Here is a 15,243-nt window from a genome sequence, read left to right on the forward strand (position 1 = left end):
CATAGTTTTGCTATATTAATTGATTTGTAGAATCCCAATACAAATTTGTGTACAAGATTTATTTGATACTAACTTTTCTCGTGATGTGCGCTATGATACAGTATCTACCTATGATACTCCAATCTTCTCTCTCATCCATAATTACCTGCCACATCAGCATTTTTGGTGGGGCTATGATGCATGATACTAGTTATGATACTAGCACTATGGCTAGCCTTACCATAACATCACACACCCCAAAACAAGTTGAGTCTACACCATAGTAAAAGACACAATGCATGACACCACATATTAGTTACTACCCACTATGAAGGTAGTAACTTAGACTAGTAACATATGTCATGTTACTAGTCTAAGTTACTCCCCACTATGACTAGCCTAACTAGGCACTCTTAGGGCTCTTGTGCATTTAAGTAGTCCCTGAATCTATACTGAAAGTTATATCTTATATGCACTACACGCCAAAAAATCGCTTGTAAGCGGGCGAATAAAGAGGTCTTGTATTGTCTCATCAACTTCCTAAACACTTTTTTAGAACCCATATAATTACTTTTTGCGTGATTATCTTTAGTTAAATAGCTTTCTTGTGTAGGAACCACATGAAGGTCTTTATCTACAATGAACCTTCAATTTCTTAGTAATATTTTGTTCTTGATCTCCAAAGCCTCAATACCCAAAGCACCCTGGTATTTAGGCCTATAACTTTTATTCCACTTAGTAAGGCACCTTTTGTGCTTGTTCTCATTATGTATTGCTAGAAAAATCTGGACCTATAGAAATCGATTTTTTTTGTAACACTTTTTGATACTTTTAAAAAAGACAACATGGACACCTTTGAACTCGTGAGAATAGAATCAATAAGGACAAGTCGGTCTACGTATAGTAACATCTTTCCTTTTCAGCAATCTAGCCTTTTCTCAAAGTGGTCCTCTATTGGCTCAGATAGGGACCTTATAGTTTCTTCAGGGACAACCGTGCCCTCCATCAAAAAATTTGGAGTCTTAATTTTGAATCAGATCGGAACCTTATTGTAGGACCGCAAACTGTGGGATCTCAACTTTCAAAATCATAAAATCTTAGATTCTAGTTAGTGGAATTGTATAACCGTTTTATTCAATTTTTATTGTAAAGTCATAAAATCGCAACAAAAAGGCCAATTGAGTGGACCAAATCACCATATGGGCAATATCCATATTGTGATTCATAGCTGCATTCGTAAAAAACCTAAAGAAAAATTGAGGAAGAAATAGAAGACGATGCTGCTAAACTTGAGCCACAATTTCCTTGTATTGGCAACAAGTTAATGACCCTGAAGTTCAATTTAAAAAGGGGAAACTCCCACATTGTAATTGAACAAAAAGATCCATTGGGCCTCTTTTAAAACTTCGGATAACTTTTAGTATAAATTTGTAGGAAACCCATCATGGCCTAGATTTTTATTATGTTCCCCATGAGAAATAGCATCAAAAACCTCTTCCTAAATGAAGTATGTTTTAACGATAACACTACCGACATGAGAAAGCTATGGAATATCGTTAGTGTTGTCTCCACCAAAGAGAAGAAACTTTGGGATGGCTCCCCAAACATTTTCTTGTAATATAGACTTGAAAGTGGGCATCACCAACAATCATCCCTCCCCTTTCTAAATAGAAAATATTCATTTCCCTATATTCACCATTAGCTATGAGATGAAAGTATTTTGTATTATTATATCCTTTTTGTATACGATTTACCTTGGCCCGTTGAGCACTTGGTATCCTCACCACATCTAGGTTTTGCAATACACTGATTAGTCTCCTTATTTCCATGTCTCTCTCAGATGCATTGGTAAGATTCGATTCACCCTTAATACCGAGTGCATCAATAATATTTAATAATGTCTCATTATCCATACAAATTCATAATCCATCCACGAAGGAAGCTCCTGAGATGTCTTATATAATTTTAACATCTCTCTATCGGTGTTTCTCTCTCGAGAACCGAATCCCATTTAGACACCACACTCCCATAAAAACCATCCTGATGCAACCAAGAAAGTTAAAATGATAAGTGTCCTTTGTTTTCTACATGAGATTAATCACATGAGTTAATAACAAAAGGGGTGTGATGTGACCGTGTACCTGTTAGAGCATGCACTGTCATAAGGGGGTGTTTGTTCTCCCACGCTAGCTAAAACATGGGCGAGCTTTCCATAAGTTGGCATTTCTCTTCGATTCGGAGCTTTTTATTGTGGATCCAACTGAACAATTTCTCTTAGGTCCATCTTTCCAATAATTTCATTGAAAAGGAAAGGCCATCAAGCATAAAAGTTATTGATATTACTTTCCTCTTGTCTTCGTATGATGTTGAAATCACTCCGACCATCAGAAGGAGAGATTCTTACTCAAACACACGACCAAGTTCTGACAAAAAATCTGATATTTTTGCATCATGGGCTTCACCATACACTCAAATTAAACCATTAATTTTAATTCGAATGGAAGTGAAACTTAATACAATAATCAGTGACCTCAATTTTTTGACATTGTGTGGCATAATGTTAATGCCAATCAAAATACCCCCATATTTCCATGGGGTGGAAGGAAGCACCAAAGAAATATAGAACCCCAGTAAAAAAATCAAAACAAGGCAGGCGAACTTAGATTTTTTTTGTCTGCAACAAACAAATAAAATCTAGTCGTGGTTCACTGCACCCATGTATTATATTGTGGCATACTATCCCTCATCCTCCCACTATTAGCTGTGCAAACATGGCTATATATTCCCACAATAACGGAGTAACGCATTATATCATCAAATATTTCCAAATTTTATTATTCGTAAATTTTCAATCTCTCGAATCTCTAGTTCCCCTTTCACCATTGGTTTAGTCACGAGGAGATCTTGGAAACTAGATCTCGTGTTGACATATTTCAAAACAAAATATTGGTAATTGACATAATGTTATCACTTACTTGTATGACTCTATATGACTTAGTTATCTTATAATATTACTTGGTTGCCAGGGTATATATGTCACCCTATAGCAAACACGAGGCCACATGATACTATTTTTTGGAATTATATCTTCTTAGTTGTCGATAACACTTGAATAACCACTCTCTAACTCTTCATAACATCACAATTTAATAAAACATGGGGACAATATCTGGTAACAATGCACTATTCTTTTAGCCTATGTTCATTATTAATCTGGGAACCATACTACTATATTTAGGCAATTTGTGTGGCAAATTTTTCCTTCAATACATAACAACATGAGATCTTGTTGTGCAACCCTCCTTGGGATGAACACAGAGGTTAAGAGACAATCAATAATCAGATTAACCATTTATGAGATAAATAATTTTGAATATACATTATATATTTATTTATTTATTTATTTATTTATGTGATGTCATAAGGAGATTCCCATTGGAATTGTTAGCCATGTAGGAGGAGGACTCTACACATGTACACTGGTTAGTTTAGTATTTTATTTACATAATATAATATATGATTTTTGTTTTTCCTTAGAACGCAACTCACACAAGAGGGTGATGTGGATTATTGTTGCGGCCGCACCATTGCTGACAATACTACTCTGCTCTATTGGTTGTGTTGTATGGAAGAGAAGACGAAGAAGAGGTGTTGTAATCACGATTCACCACAATGTTCTAACAACCCCTAAATTTATGTACCTAGTCCTTATTTCCGAAAACCAAACAAATCATGTGCATTTGTATGTGTATCTAATTTAGGAATGGTAAACTTATACAATCAAGGTGCCACACAAAGGCCAGGAGAAGAAGATGCAATGGTTTTGAGATTGGAAGAGAAGGGTTCAAAGTTGACTATTTTTCTCTTATCGGAGATATTACATGCCACATGCAACTTTTCAGAAGAAAATCGTCTTGGTCAAGGTGGTTTTGGCCCTGTCTATAAGGTAAATGCTAGAAACGGTCACAAAAGAGGTGGAAAGATGGTTGTTTTCAAGAGAGTTCAAATAGTCAAGCATACTACCATAAAAAATCATGATCAATAAAATAAATGCGAGGTATTTGGAGTAACCAATAAACTCGTGTGTACGTAAGAACATATATGTAATTATTATATATAGATAATTTTCTATATTATAACCTTTTTTGCATTGAGTTTTTTCTTATATCTAGATTAAGTGTAATAGTTACATTGAGTACAAACACACTGTCAATAACAAATTGTATTGTGGCGTGTCTATCTTTCTATTTTCAATGGAAAATTGTTTGTATATGTTCTCTTACACTACTTAGTGAATACATCTGATATAACATAAATACAAATATGCAATAATAGTTATCATATCACTCATCTTGATCTAGCAAGACAATAGCAAAATGGCTACCACTCTAGTAATATTTACACAACATGCAGCATGGTTTGGGGAAAAAATAACAAGCTTTCGATTACATCATCTATGTTCTAGATGAAAAATACATACTCATGCTCATGTAGCTAAGTTTTCAATCTCATAAATGTATCTACTAAGTAGGATTAGCTTAAACAGTCTCAGATGGGGCTTCAACAAGATTTTTTTAGAAACTCTTGGTAAACTTAATTATTTTTTCCTATTTTGCCATGCGCTGGTAATGTGATGTTTTATATCCTAAATTTCATTTGCACATGATAGCATTAAACACATTTTTTGCCATCTCGGTAGCCAAATTTAATTTCAAGACCTCTATTTCGTACATATTTCCAGGGTAATTTGCCAGATGGGACAGAGATTGCAGTTAAAAGGCTTGCCTCACATTCAGGACAAGGATTTATGGAATTCAAAAATGAAGTTGAACTAGTTGCAAAACTGCAACACAATAATTTGGTCAAGCTCTTGGGATGTTGCATCCAAGGAGATGAAAAACTTTTGGTGTATGAATATTTGCATAATAAGAGCTTGGACTTCTTTATTTTTGGTATGTATAATGTAGTTTGAACATATTTTACGTACTTTTGTTTATTCCTCAATAAAATGCAATATTTATGCAGATGGAAATGGAAAAGCTTATGTTGACTGGACTAAAAGACGTGTCATAATCGAAGGGATAGCCCAAGGTCTTCTGTATCTCCACAAGCACTCTCGGTTGCGCATCATACACAGAGACCTTAAGGCCAGCAACATTCTGTTGGACGAGGACATGAATCCTAAAATTTCAGATTTTGGCCTAGCAAAAATTTTCAGGTCGATTGATCCTGAAGGAAGAACAAAGAGGATAGTGGGAACATAGTAAGAATATCTTTCTTAATTCGCAGCGAACATCATACTTAGTATCTATAACACCATTTGTTATTATCAATAGATTGTAAATCTGTACATAATATTTTCCTTGTGCTTCTATCTCCTTTCAGTGGTTACATGTCTCCCGAGTATGCCTCCAAAGGAATTTACTCTTTCAAATCCGACGTGTTCAGTTTTGGTGTGTTACTTCTTGAGATCCTTAGCGGAAAAAGAAATCATGGTTTCCATCAACATGAAGAATTTTTTGACCTCCTTGGATATGTAAGTATTTTCTTAGCTCCCACACATGAGTATGTGCAATTTTGTACACTCAAGTATTTTTTTACGGGGATTCAAGTAATATTCTCATGTATATGTGATGTAAAAACATGCAGTCATGGCAGCTCTGGAAAGGAGGAAGATATCTTGAGCTTTTAGAAGAATCAATTGCTACGGAGATACATATAAAAGATGCTCGGAGGTACATTAATATTGCATTGATGTGTGTACAAGATCACACAACTGATCGACCCACCATGTCAAAGGTCGTTGCAATGTTAAGCAGTGAGAGTGTTATTCTTCCAGAACCTAATCAACCGGCATACTTCAACCTAAGGGTATCAAAGGTGGGCGATTCGCCTAGTGTTGTTGCTCTCTGCAGTAATAATAATGTAACCATCACTGCAGAGCCATATGGAAGATAGTTGATCATTATGCTTCAGTTTTAAATTTAAAACCTAGCAACGAGGATAATGCAAGTTGTACACACTAATTGTAAAGTATTTTTGGATATACATATGGGCCAGCCCATATTCCTTTGGTCTACACGGTCCTATACCGCATCCAACCTACAACATCCAGGAGAAGAGGCCCACATCAAGAGCTCAACCAAACTATTTAGTTGTGCTACACGGGATCCATATTATAAAGTCTCGTATGATCTTGTGATCACACCAGTGAATAAAGTTCAAGGGCATTTATCCATATAGATCCTTAACGTGCTTCCCGAGCTCTTAAGGAAAAATAAACACTGTTCTGATATTCAGAAGATTGATTTCCGAGGGATTGTCCAAGCAACCTCTATGCAGTTGGCGCATTAGGTATAGGGGTGCACATGATAATCCATATCGGATCGACACCAAACATCATGTGAGAGCTAATCCAGACTTTATGTTGCCAATAGTGCAACCAACTTTCTAAGATAACCCCGGTATCACGGGGGGTCCCATGTGGAGCTTGGTGTCTCTTTGTGCGATTGATATGCAAAAACTCACTCCAATCTAACCTCCAGGTCGGCGCCGTTGAGGCCCCTTCCTCCTGAACTGCCACCGACTCTAAGCATATTAGATCATCATTTTCAAGTGCAAGGCAAGAAACGTCATCAAGCTATGTGTGGGTTACCCGGAGAGCTAACCACTAGGCCACAACATACTATGCAAGGCATTAATCCATCCAAGGCACAAAGTTCTACCGACGGCTGCTTGGGGGCTGAGGGATCCCGATATATGAAAAGCTGACCACCCTCTAAATGAGATTGAGAACCCCGATTGCTTACTAAATTGTGGGATCTCGATACATCAAAAGCTGACAAACCTGACAGGAAGTTGTCGGGACTCGCCAACAACCCAAATCGTCCTAGGAAGCATCGACCCCGTATCCAAAACCGTATCAGCCTGCCTATCACCCAATGGGGCCAGAAAACAACATCCACTAATGACCCCAGATTGAACCCGTAGTCCCACCGTCATACAGACTACACGCGTCGCTGCCAAGATGATGATTGCTGCAGCCCGCGCCTTCCATCGCCCTTGCCGTCCGAAGAATGGAGGGCACATCCGCCACCATCTAGAATGTAGACCACCGCCACCATCCGCCGCACTGCTGTTGTCCCAACGCGCCACCGCATGACAAAGACCTAGCGGCCATAGCACTCTAGAGAGCCGCCGGGCCGTGACAACCAGCGGACGCACCACGCCCAAGCACGGAGGCCTCGTCCCAAATTGATCCCTCATGTTAGGGTACTAGAACACCCCGCCGCCAGCGACGACCAGACTTTTCCCGGCTGCACCATATGACTGCGGAGAGGACGCGAGGGGTAGGTAGGAGGGGTGCTAGTTGCATGACTATGGTTTCCCTCCCACCGCCACTCGGGGGTAACATGAGAGAAGAGGGCGGATTTACTTTGGATGACGCTGCACACACTGTTTCTCTACGAAAGAAGTCAAATTGACGCATTCCGTGCATTCCTTTCTTAGGTGAGTGAACTATCTTTTCCATCACACTTGTCAAAAAGTTAACATCGTACTCGTTAGATAGTAAAAAACATCATCGACATAGAACCATTTTTTTGTCTAATAGTGGGTTGAGGATCAAGAAGAGAAGCTACGTGAATACAATGACAATACACAATAGATTTTATTATGTTACTGAGTGTTGAGGGAGCTCCTCAGCAATGCCCACCATGATGGGCTTAGGGTTGACAGAATCCTGCAGGCTAACACGGGACATCGGATAACAAACAAACGAGAAGAGAGATTTACCCAGGTTCGGGGTCCTCAATGAGGTAAAACCCTTACTTCCTGCTTGTCTGATCTTGATTTATGAAGCAAAACAAGTTACAATGGGGTAGCTGATAGACTACTATGGTCGACTCGCCGGGAGGCAAGAGTTCTAGGGTTTGTGCTAAGTCTCGAGAGTCCTGTCCGAACTCGACTAGATTACATTGAAGTCTAATCTATCCTTTCCTCATTCGACGTCTTCTTTCCTTGTTCATTAAGAGTTCATCTTCTGGTAGATCTCCTTTACTGCAACCGACGTATGAGCCCACCTTGATCTTGGGTAAGCTTCTTGGGCCCCTAGTTGGGCCAAGGGAGGTAGACTAATGTCGGGTACCCGAAGGGTAATGCCCACATCAGTAGCCCTCGAGTGACTGGCCAAAGCGAAGCTTTGGGCAGGGACTAATGTTGTCTTCATCTGATCATTTTGATTAGCCGAAAGAAATTCAATCTTCATGTTTGTTGTAGATTTGAGGTCATTTGATATCGGGTGCGCGTCCAGCGCTCCCGATGGGAGTAGCCCCCGAGTCTAGGGACGGATGTTTGCAACCATGCGTAGACTCAAGTGGTACTACTTGAATATTTTGCTGCCGATGTTTCTTGAGCTTCTTCTATCATCCGATACTTTTTAGTGTATCGGGTCTTCTGAAACTTCGGGTGAAGCCGAATAATTAATCATACGCAAGGGATATAAGTAACAAGCCCATCCTTATTTGATAAATCAATGCTGGTGCACTGCCGATGACAAAACAATGTTACCCTACACAGAATCAAGTCACCGGGCTTGATCCTGGATTTGCTAGAACCTTCGGGTTCGTTCTTCTTCGATTTTCTTTGATTATTGATGCCTTCTGTTGTTTTTATCGGGTGCGCGTCCAGCGCTTCCGATGAGAGTAACCCCCGAGTCTAGGGATGGATGTTTGCAACCATGCGTAGACCCAAGTTGAGTAACCGAAGGTTGTAGATTATTTCAGGTGCCGATTCCACTCACGCACTTCACCAAGAGTAGTCGATAGTTCTGATGACATCATCAATGACGCTGCAACCACAACAGCGAGTCTGATGGGACGTGACCTAGCGGGCCCACCCTCTATCTGCGCAGTCAGTTTTAGAATTGACCGAGCATTGCGTGCAATCCGAGGTGCCTCCTCGATTTCCGCACATAATGGAGGTAAGAATCCTCCAATCCGCTTATTATTTTGACACGTGTTGAGCTAGATCTGTACCCATTTTTTACGGCCCGAATCCAGCGGCCTAAATCTTGAGTAATTTTTCCTTTATAAAGGGGACCCAGAAATTTTTTTCACCTCTCCCCTGCAATCTTCTTCTTCTTCCTTCGCTCTCTGCATCCCACCGTTGTTGCATCCTAATCTCCTGTTGCGCTCAGATCGTCAAAGTTCCACAGGATCTTTACCAAAAATGGAGAAGAAGAACTCCGCCTCCATAGCAAGCGCCACCGCAAGCGCCACTGGCTCAAGGGCCGTCACGGCCGCTCCTACGAGAGCTGATCCAGAAACCGCCGCCGCCATTGCTAGAGACGCTCCAGGCGATTGGCCTGCATCTACCATGACGAAACGCGACGAGAAAAAAGCACGAAGCCTCGGATTAATATCCGATAAAGAGGAAGACATTCGTCTGCCAGGTTCAGATTCCCGTCCTAATCCTCCTGCTGGATTTACTGTAATGTTTGCTGCTTTCTTGTTCCGTGGATTGTCCTTGCCAGCGCATGAGTTTCTTCGGTGTCTTTTGTTTTCATACGGGATTCAACTTTGGCAGTTGACTCCGAATTCTATCCTTCACCTTGCAATTTTTATCACCACTTGTGAGGCTTTCCTCGGTATCGATCCCCATTGGGGTTTATGGAAAAATATCTTCTTTGTCAAGCGATACAGTAGTAGTAGTGGACCCTACGTCACTGGTGGAGTTGGGTTCGTTGTCCAAAAAGAAGTAAAATATTTCAACTTTTCGATGAGAGAATCCGTCCATGGTTGGGGGTTGAAGTGGTTCTATCTCAGGGACCCATCAACACCTGGACGCAACACACGCTTGCTGAAGTTTATTGACGTACTTGAAGCAGTGCTGAAGAAGTCTTGGAGAAACATACTGACTGCCGAAGAAAAGATAACAGCCGACAAATTGTATGATAGAATATTGGAAATAAAAAACGCCGATGGTCAAACAATGATGGGTACTGAGGTTGTTGCTGTATTTCTGAAGCGCCGCGTCCAGCCAATTATGTCTAGAGCTCACCAAATGTGGTTATATTCGGGTCCCATGGATGAAACTCGAATCAATGCCGCGGAATTGTCAGGAAGAGAATTGTTGGACGAAGTCAGGCGCTTGACTTATTTTAGCCAAGAAGATTCCATTCCTTTGCTAGCCCACCAAGATCCGTATAACCTTAGCCATCGACCAACTAAGGTAACCTTTAACTTTCTTGTACTTGTGTCGATACTTGTACTTAATATTTTGCTTTGATTCTTTAAACTTTTGCTTGCTTTGACAGTTCCTTGTAGCTGTTAATATTTCCCATCCATATCCGAGGTCGAAAAGGACCCCGAAAGTGGTGACCCCACTCTCAACGTGGAATCTCATATAGATATAAATGAACCAGTGAGGCATCCAAAGAAGAGGACAATAATCCTTTCAACCCTGAAGCCACTTCTACCGAATACCATAAAATCCTTGACGACGAATTAACCGATACAGCGGAGTCGAGTCAACATGAAAATGATGCTGATCGTGTTCCTTTTGTTGATGCAGCTCCCGGGACGTCTGCTGCTCAGCCGCCGAAGACGCCATCAGGCAGCTTTGCCGACGAGGACGGACTGCTTTTTGATTCGTAAGTATCTTCTTTTTCCTTTCAAGCTTTTTCATCCTTTTACTCATACTGCTGATATAACTACACACTTTTTTTTTATGTAGTGACGAAGGATATATAGAGCCTCCTCCGAAGAGGGCGAAAACCAGTTCCAGCAAGCAAGCTCTGGCAATGGCCGGAGCACCAATTTCGCCAAGGGAAATATCAGCTAGTCCTTCTCTCCCGAAGGAAAAAGAAAAACTTTCGACAACTGCTTCTTCCCCCTCGGCTCCTGAAGGGCACGTAAGTACCTTGACGCTTTTCATATTTAGTAACGATTCCTTCACTCCCAGCCCCCGAGTCTATATTCAACTGCTTACAGTCGAATGTAGACTCAAAAAGGGTTCGATATATTCATAACAACTTTTCCTTGTGTGATATCATAGCCCATCCAAGCTGCAGTATCAATAATAAAGGACTTCGCCTCCCGATTTCCTCTTCTTGAAGCTGAAAACGTTCAACTTCAGCAAGCCGTTCAATCAAATTCTACCCAGCTTGACCAGGCAGTTACAATGGCGGCCATTGCTCGGCAAGAAGCTGACGCACTGAAGAAAGAACTAAACCAGCTGAAGAAAAAGCTGAAGGAGGAGGAGAAGGAAAAGGCGGAGGCCCAGATCCAGGCGAAGGAGAAAGAGGACAAGCTCCGCAACTCTATCGAGGCTTTGCTAGGTAATGTTATTGCAGCAACTCCAAGCTTCTTTTTTTGCTTAGCTTGTACTAATTTCTTGATCTTGTTTTCCTTTTGTAGGAGCTGCCGATATCCCTGCAAATACTGTAGGCAAGCTCCCAGCAAGTTCCGCAGCCGATGCTTTTGCCTTTGCAAATGCTGGCGTACAATTGACGTGGGAGTTATTGCAACGGCGCCAGAAAGTAGCTTCCTTGTGACGGTAAAGTACTCGTCCGTTGGGAACCCCAAGAGGAAGGTGTGATGTGTACAGCAGCAAGTTTTCCCTCAGTAAGAAACCAAGGTTTATCGAACCAGTAGGAGTCAAGGAACACGTGAAGGTTGTTGGTGAAGGAGTGTAGTGCGGCGCAACACCAGGGATTCCGGCGCCAACGTGGAACCTGCACAACACAATCAAAATACTTTGCCCCAACTTAACAGTGAGGTTGTCAATCTCACCGGCTTGCTGAAAACAAAGGGTTAATCGTATGGTGTGGAGAATGATGTTTGTTTGCAAAGAACAGCAGAGAACAATGATTGCAGTAGGTTGTATTTCAGATGTAAAAGAATGGACAGGGGTCCACAGTTCACTAGTGGTGTCTCTCCAATAAGATAAATAGCATGTTGGGTGAACAAATTACAGGTGGGCAATTGACAAATAGAGAGGGCATAACAATGCACATACATACCATGATGACTACTATGAGACTTACTTAGGGCATTACGACAAAGTACATAGACCGCTATCCAGCATGCATCTATGCCTAAAAAGTCCACCTTCGGGTTAGCATCCGCACCCCTTCCAGTATTAAGTTGCAAACAACAGACAATTGCATTAAGTATGGTGCGTAATGTAATCAACACAAATATCCTTAGACAAAGCATCGATGTTTTATCCCTAGTGGCAACAGCACATCCACAACCTTAGAACTTTCTGTCACTGTCCCAGATTCAATGGAGGCATGAACTGATACGTCTCCGACGTATCGATAATTTCTTATGTTCCATGCCACATTATTGATGTTATCTACATGTTTTATGCACACTTTATGTCATATTCGTGCATTTTCTGGAACTAACCTATTAACAAGATGCCGAAGTGCCAGTTCCTGTTTTCTGTTGTTTTTGGTTTCAGAAATCCTAGTAACGAAATATTCTCGGAATCGGACGAAATCAACGCCCAGGTTCCTATTTTCACCGGAAGCATCCAGAACACCCGGGAAGGACCAGAGGGGGGGCACTGGGCCCCCAGACCATAGGCCGGCGCGGCCCAGGCCCTGGCCGCGCCGCCCTATGGTGTCGTCGCCCCTTCAGCCCTTCTGCGCCGCCTCTTCGCCTATTTAAAGCCTCCGCCGCGAAAACCCTGATGCGTTCGACGAAAACCACAGAAACCTTCCAGAGCCGCCGCCATCGTGAGGCCAAGATCTGGGGGACAGGAGTCTCTGTTCCGGCACGCTGCCGGAGCGGGGAAGTGCCCCCGGAAGGCTTCTCCATCGACACCGCTGCCATCTCCACCGCCATCTTCATCACCGCTGCTGCTCCCATGAGGAGGGAGTAGTTCTCCATCGAGGCTCGGGGCTGTACCGGTAGCTATGTGGTTCATCTCTCCCATGTACCTCAATACAATAATCTCATGAGCTGCTTTACATGATTGAGATTCATATGAGTTTGTATCACAATTTATCTATGTGCTACTCTAGCAATGTTATTAAAGTAGTTTTATTCCTCCTGCACGTGTGTAAAGGTGACAGTATGTGCACCGTGTTAGTACTTGGTTTATGCTATGATCATGATCTCTTGTAGATTGCGAAGTTAACTATTGCTATGATAATATTGATGTGATCTATTCCTCCTACATATGCATGAAGGTGACAGTGTGCATGCTATGTTAGTACTTGGTTTAGTCTGTTGATCTATCTTACACTACAAGGTTACTAAAATATGAACAGTAATTGTGGAGCTTGTTAACTCCGGCATTGAGGGTTCGTGTAATCCTACGCAATGTGTTCATCATCCAACAAAAGTGTAGAGTATGCATTTATCTATTCTGTTATGTGATCAATGTTGAGAGTGTCCACTAGTGAAAGTCTAATCCCTAGGCCTTGTTCCTAAATACTGCTGCGTTATCGCTGCTTGTTTACTGTTTCACTGTGTTACTACTGCTGCAATACTAACACCATCAACTACACGCCAGCAAGCTATTTTCTGGCACCGTTGCTACTGCTCATATATATTCATACCACCTGTATTTCACTATCTCTTCGCCGAACTAGTGCACCTATTAGGTGTGTTGGGGACACAAGAGACTTCTTGCTTTGTGGTTGCAGGGTTGCATGAGAGGGATATCTTTGACCTCTTCCTCCCTGAGTTCGATAAACCTTGGGTGATCCACTTAAGGGAAAACTTGCTGCTGTTCTACAAACCTCTGCTCTTGGAGGCCCAACACTGTCTACAGGAAAGGAGGGGGAACGTAGACATCAAGCCAATTTTCTGGCGCCGTTGCCGGGGAGGAAAGGTAAAAGGTACTCACACTCCGTATCTCAGCTACTAAGCTATTTTCCGGCGTTGTAAGTACTCAAAGCTATTTCCTTTAGATCCTGCAATTGCATCTTTTTGTTTCTTATTTACACTAGTAAGGCATAATGGAAAACATCTGTGAGCTTTTTATTCTATTTCCTGAGCCAAGACATGAATGGTTTAATGCGAAAATTAAAAAACCCATGGAATCTTATTTGCATGCTAGTAGCAATGATATTAGTATGAACGCTTTGAACACCATTGTTGCTAATGATATGGAAAATTCTAAGCTTGGGGAAGCTGGTTTTGATGAGCATGATCTTTTTAGTCCCCCAAGCATTGAGGAGAAAATTTTCTTTGATGATACTTTGCCTCCTATTTATGATGATTATAATGATATTGGTCTTTTAGTACCGCATGTTATGGAGGATAAATTTGATTATGATTACAATATGCCTCCTATATTTGATAATGAGAATAATAATGATAGCTACTTTGTTGAATTTGCTCCCACTACAACTAATAAAATTGATTATGCTTATGTGGAGAGTAATAATTTTATGCATGAGACTCATGATAAGAATGCTTTATGTGATAGTTATATTGTTGAGTTTGCTCATGATGCTACTGAAAGTTATTATGAGAGAGGAAAATATGGTTGTAGAAATTTTCATGTTACTAAAACACCTCTCTATGTGCTGAAATTTTTGAAGCTACACTTGTTTTATCTTCCTATGCTTGTTACTTTGCTCTTCATGAACTTGTTTATTTACAAGATTCCTTTGCATAGGAAGCATGTTAGACTTAAATGTGTTTTGAATTTGCCTCTGGATGCTCTCTTTCGCTTCAACTACTATTTCTTATGAGTGCATCATTAAAACTGCTGAGCCCATCTTAATGGCTATAAAGAAAGAACTTCTTGGGAGATAACCCATGTATTATTTTGCTACAGTACTTTGTTTTATATTTGTGTCTTGGAAGTTGTTTACTACTGTAGCAACCTCTCCTTATCTTAGTTTTGTGTTTTGTTGTGCCAAGTAAAGTCTTTGATAGTAAAGTCAATACTAGATTTGGATTACTGCGCAGAAACTGTTTTCTTGCTGTCACGAATCTGGGCCTAATTCTCTGTAGGTAACTCAGAAAATTATGCCAATTTACGTGAGTGATCCTCAGATATGTACGCAACTTTCATTTAATTTGAGCATTTTCATCTGAGCAAGTCTGGTGCCATTTTAAAATTCGTCTTTACGAACTGTTCTGTTTTGACAGATTCTGCCTTTTATTTCGCATTGCTTCTTTCGCTGTGTTGGGTGGATTTCTTTGTTCCATTACCTTCCAGTAGCTTTAGGCAATGTCCAGAAGTGTTAAGAATGATTGTGTCACCTCTGAACATGTGAGTTTTTGATTATGCACT

At 41.0% G+C, this 15,243-nt stretch overlaps 1 protein-coding gene across 1 annotated transcript; it reads left to right on the forward strand.

The window, feature by feature from the left end:
• Positions 1 to 3,659: 3,659 nt before the first annotated feature.
• On the forward strand, positions 3,660 to 6,119 carry LOC127338910 (G-type lectin S-receptor-like serine/threonine-protein kinase At4g03230). Its single transcript, XM_051364858.2, has 5 exons — positions 3,660 to 3,925; positions 4,721 to 4,931; positions 5,005 to 5,242; positions 5,365 to 5,515; positions 5,629 to 6,119. The coding sequence occupies exons 1-5, from the start codon at positions 3,743 to 3,745 to the stop codon at positions 5,935 to 5,937; spliced, it is 1,092 nt and encodes a 363-aa protein (XP_051220818.2). The 5' UTR covers positions 3,660 to 3,742; the 3' UTR covers positions 5,938 to 6,119.
• The last annotated feature ends 9,124 nt before the right edge of the window (positions 6,120 to 15,243 follow it).

Source organism: Lolium perenne, chromosome 3 (genome assembly GCF_019359855.2).
Source record: "Lolium perenne isolate Kyuss_39 chromosome 3, Kyuss_2.0, whole genome shotgun sequence".
NCBI classification, from domain to species: Eukaryota; Viridiplantae; Streptophyta; class Magnoliopsida; order Poales; family Poaceae; genus Lolium; species Lolium perenne.

Coding starts and splice junctions, on each gene's coding strand:
- LOC127338910 (XM_051364858.2), top strand. CDS start 3,743: ATGGTAAACTTATACAATCAAGGTGCCACACAAAGGCCAGGAGAAGAA. Junction 4,932..5,004: donor CTTGGACTTCTTTATTTTTG/GTATGTATAATG, acceptor ATATTTATGCAG/ATGGAAATGGAAAAGCTTAT. Junction 5,516..5,628: donor TTTTTGACCTCCTTGGATAT/GTAAGTATTTTC, acceptor AAAAACATGCAG/TCATGGCAGCTCTGGAAAGG.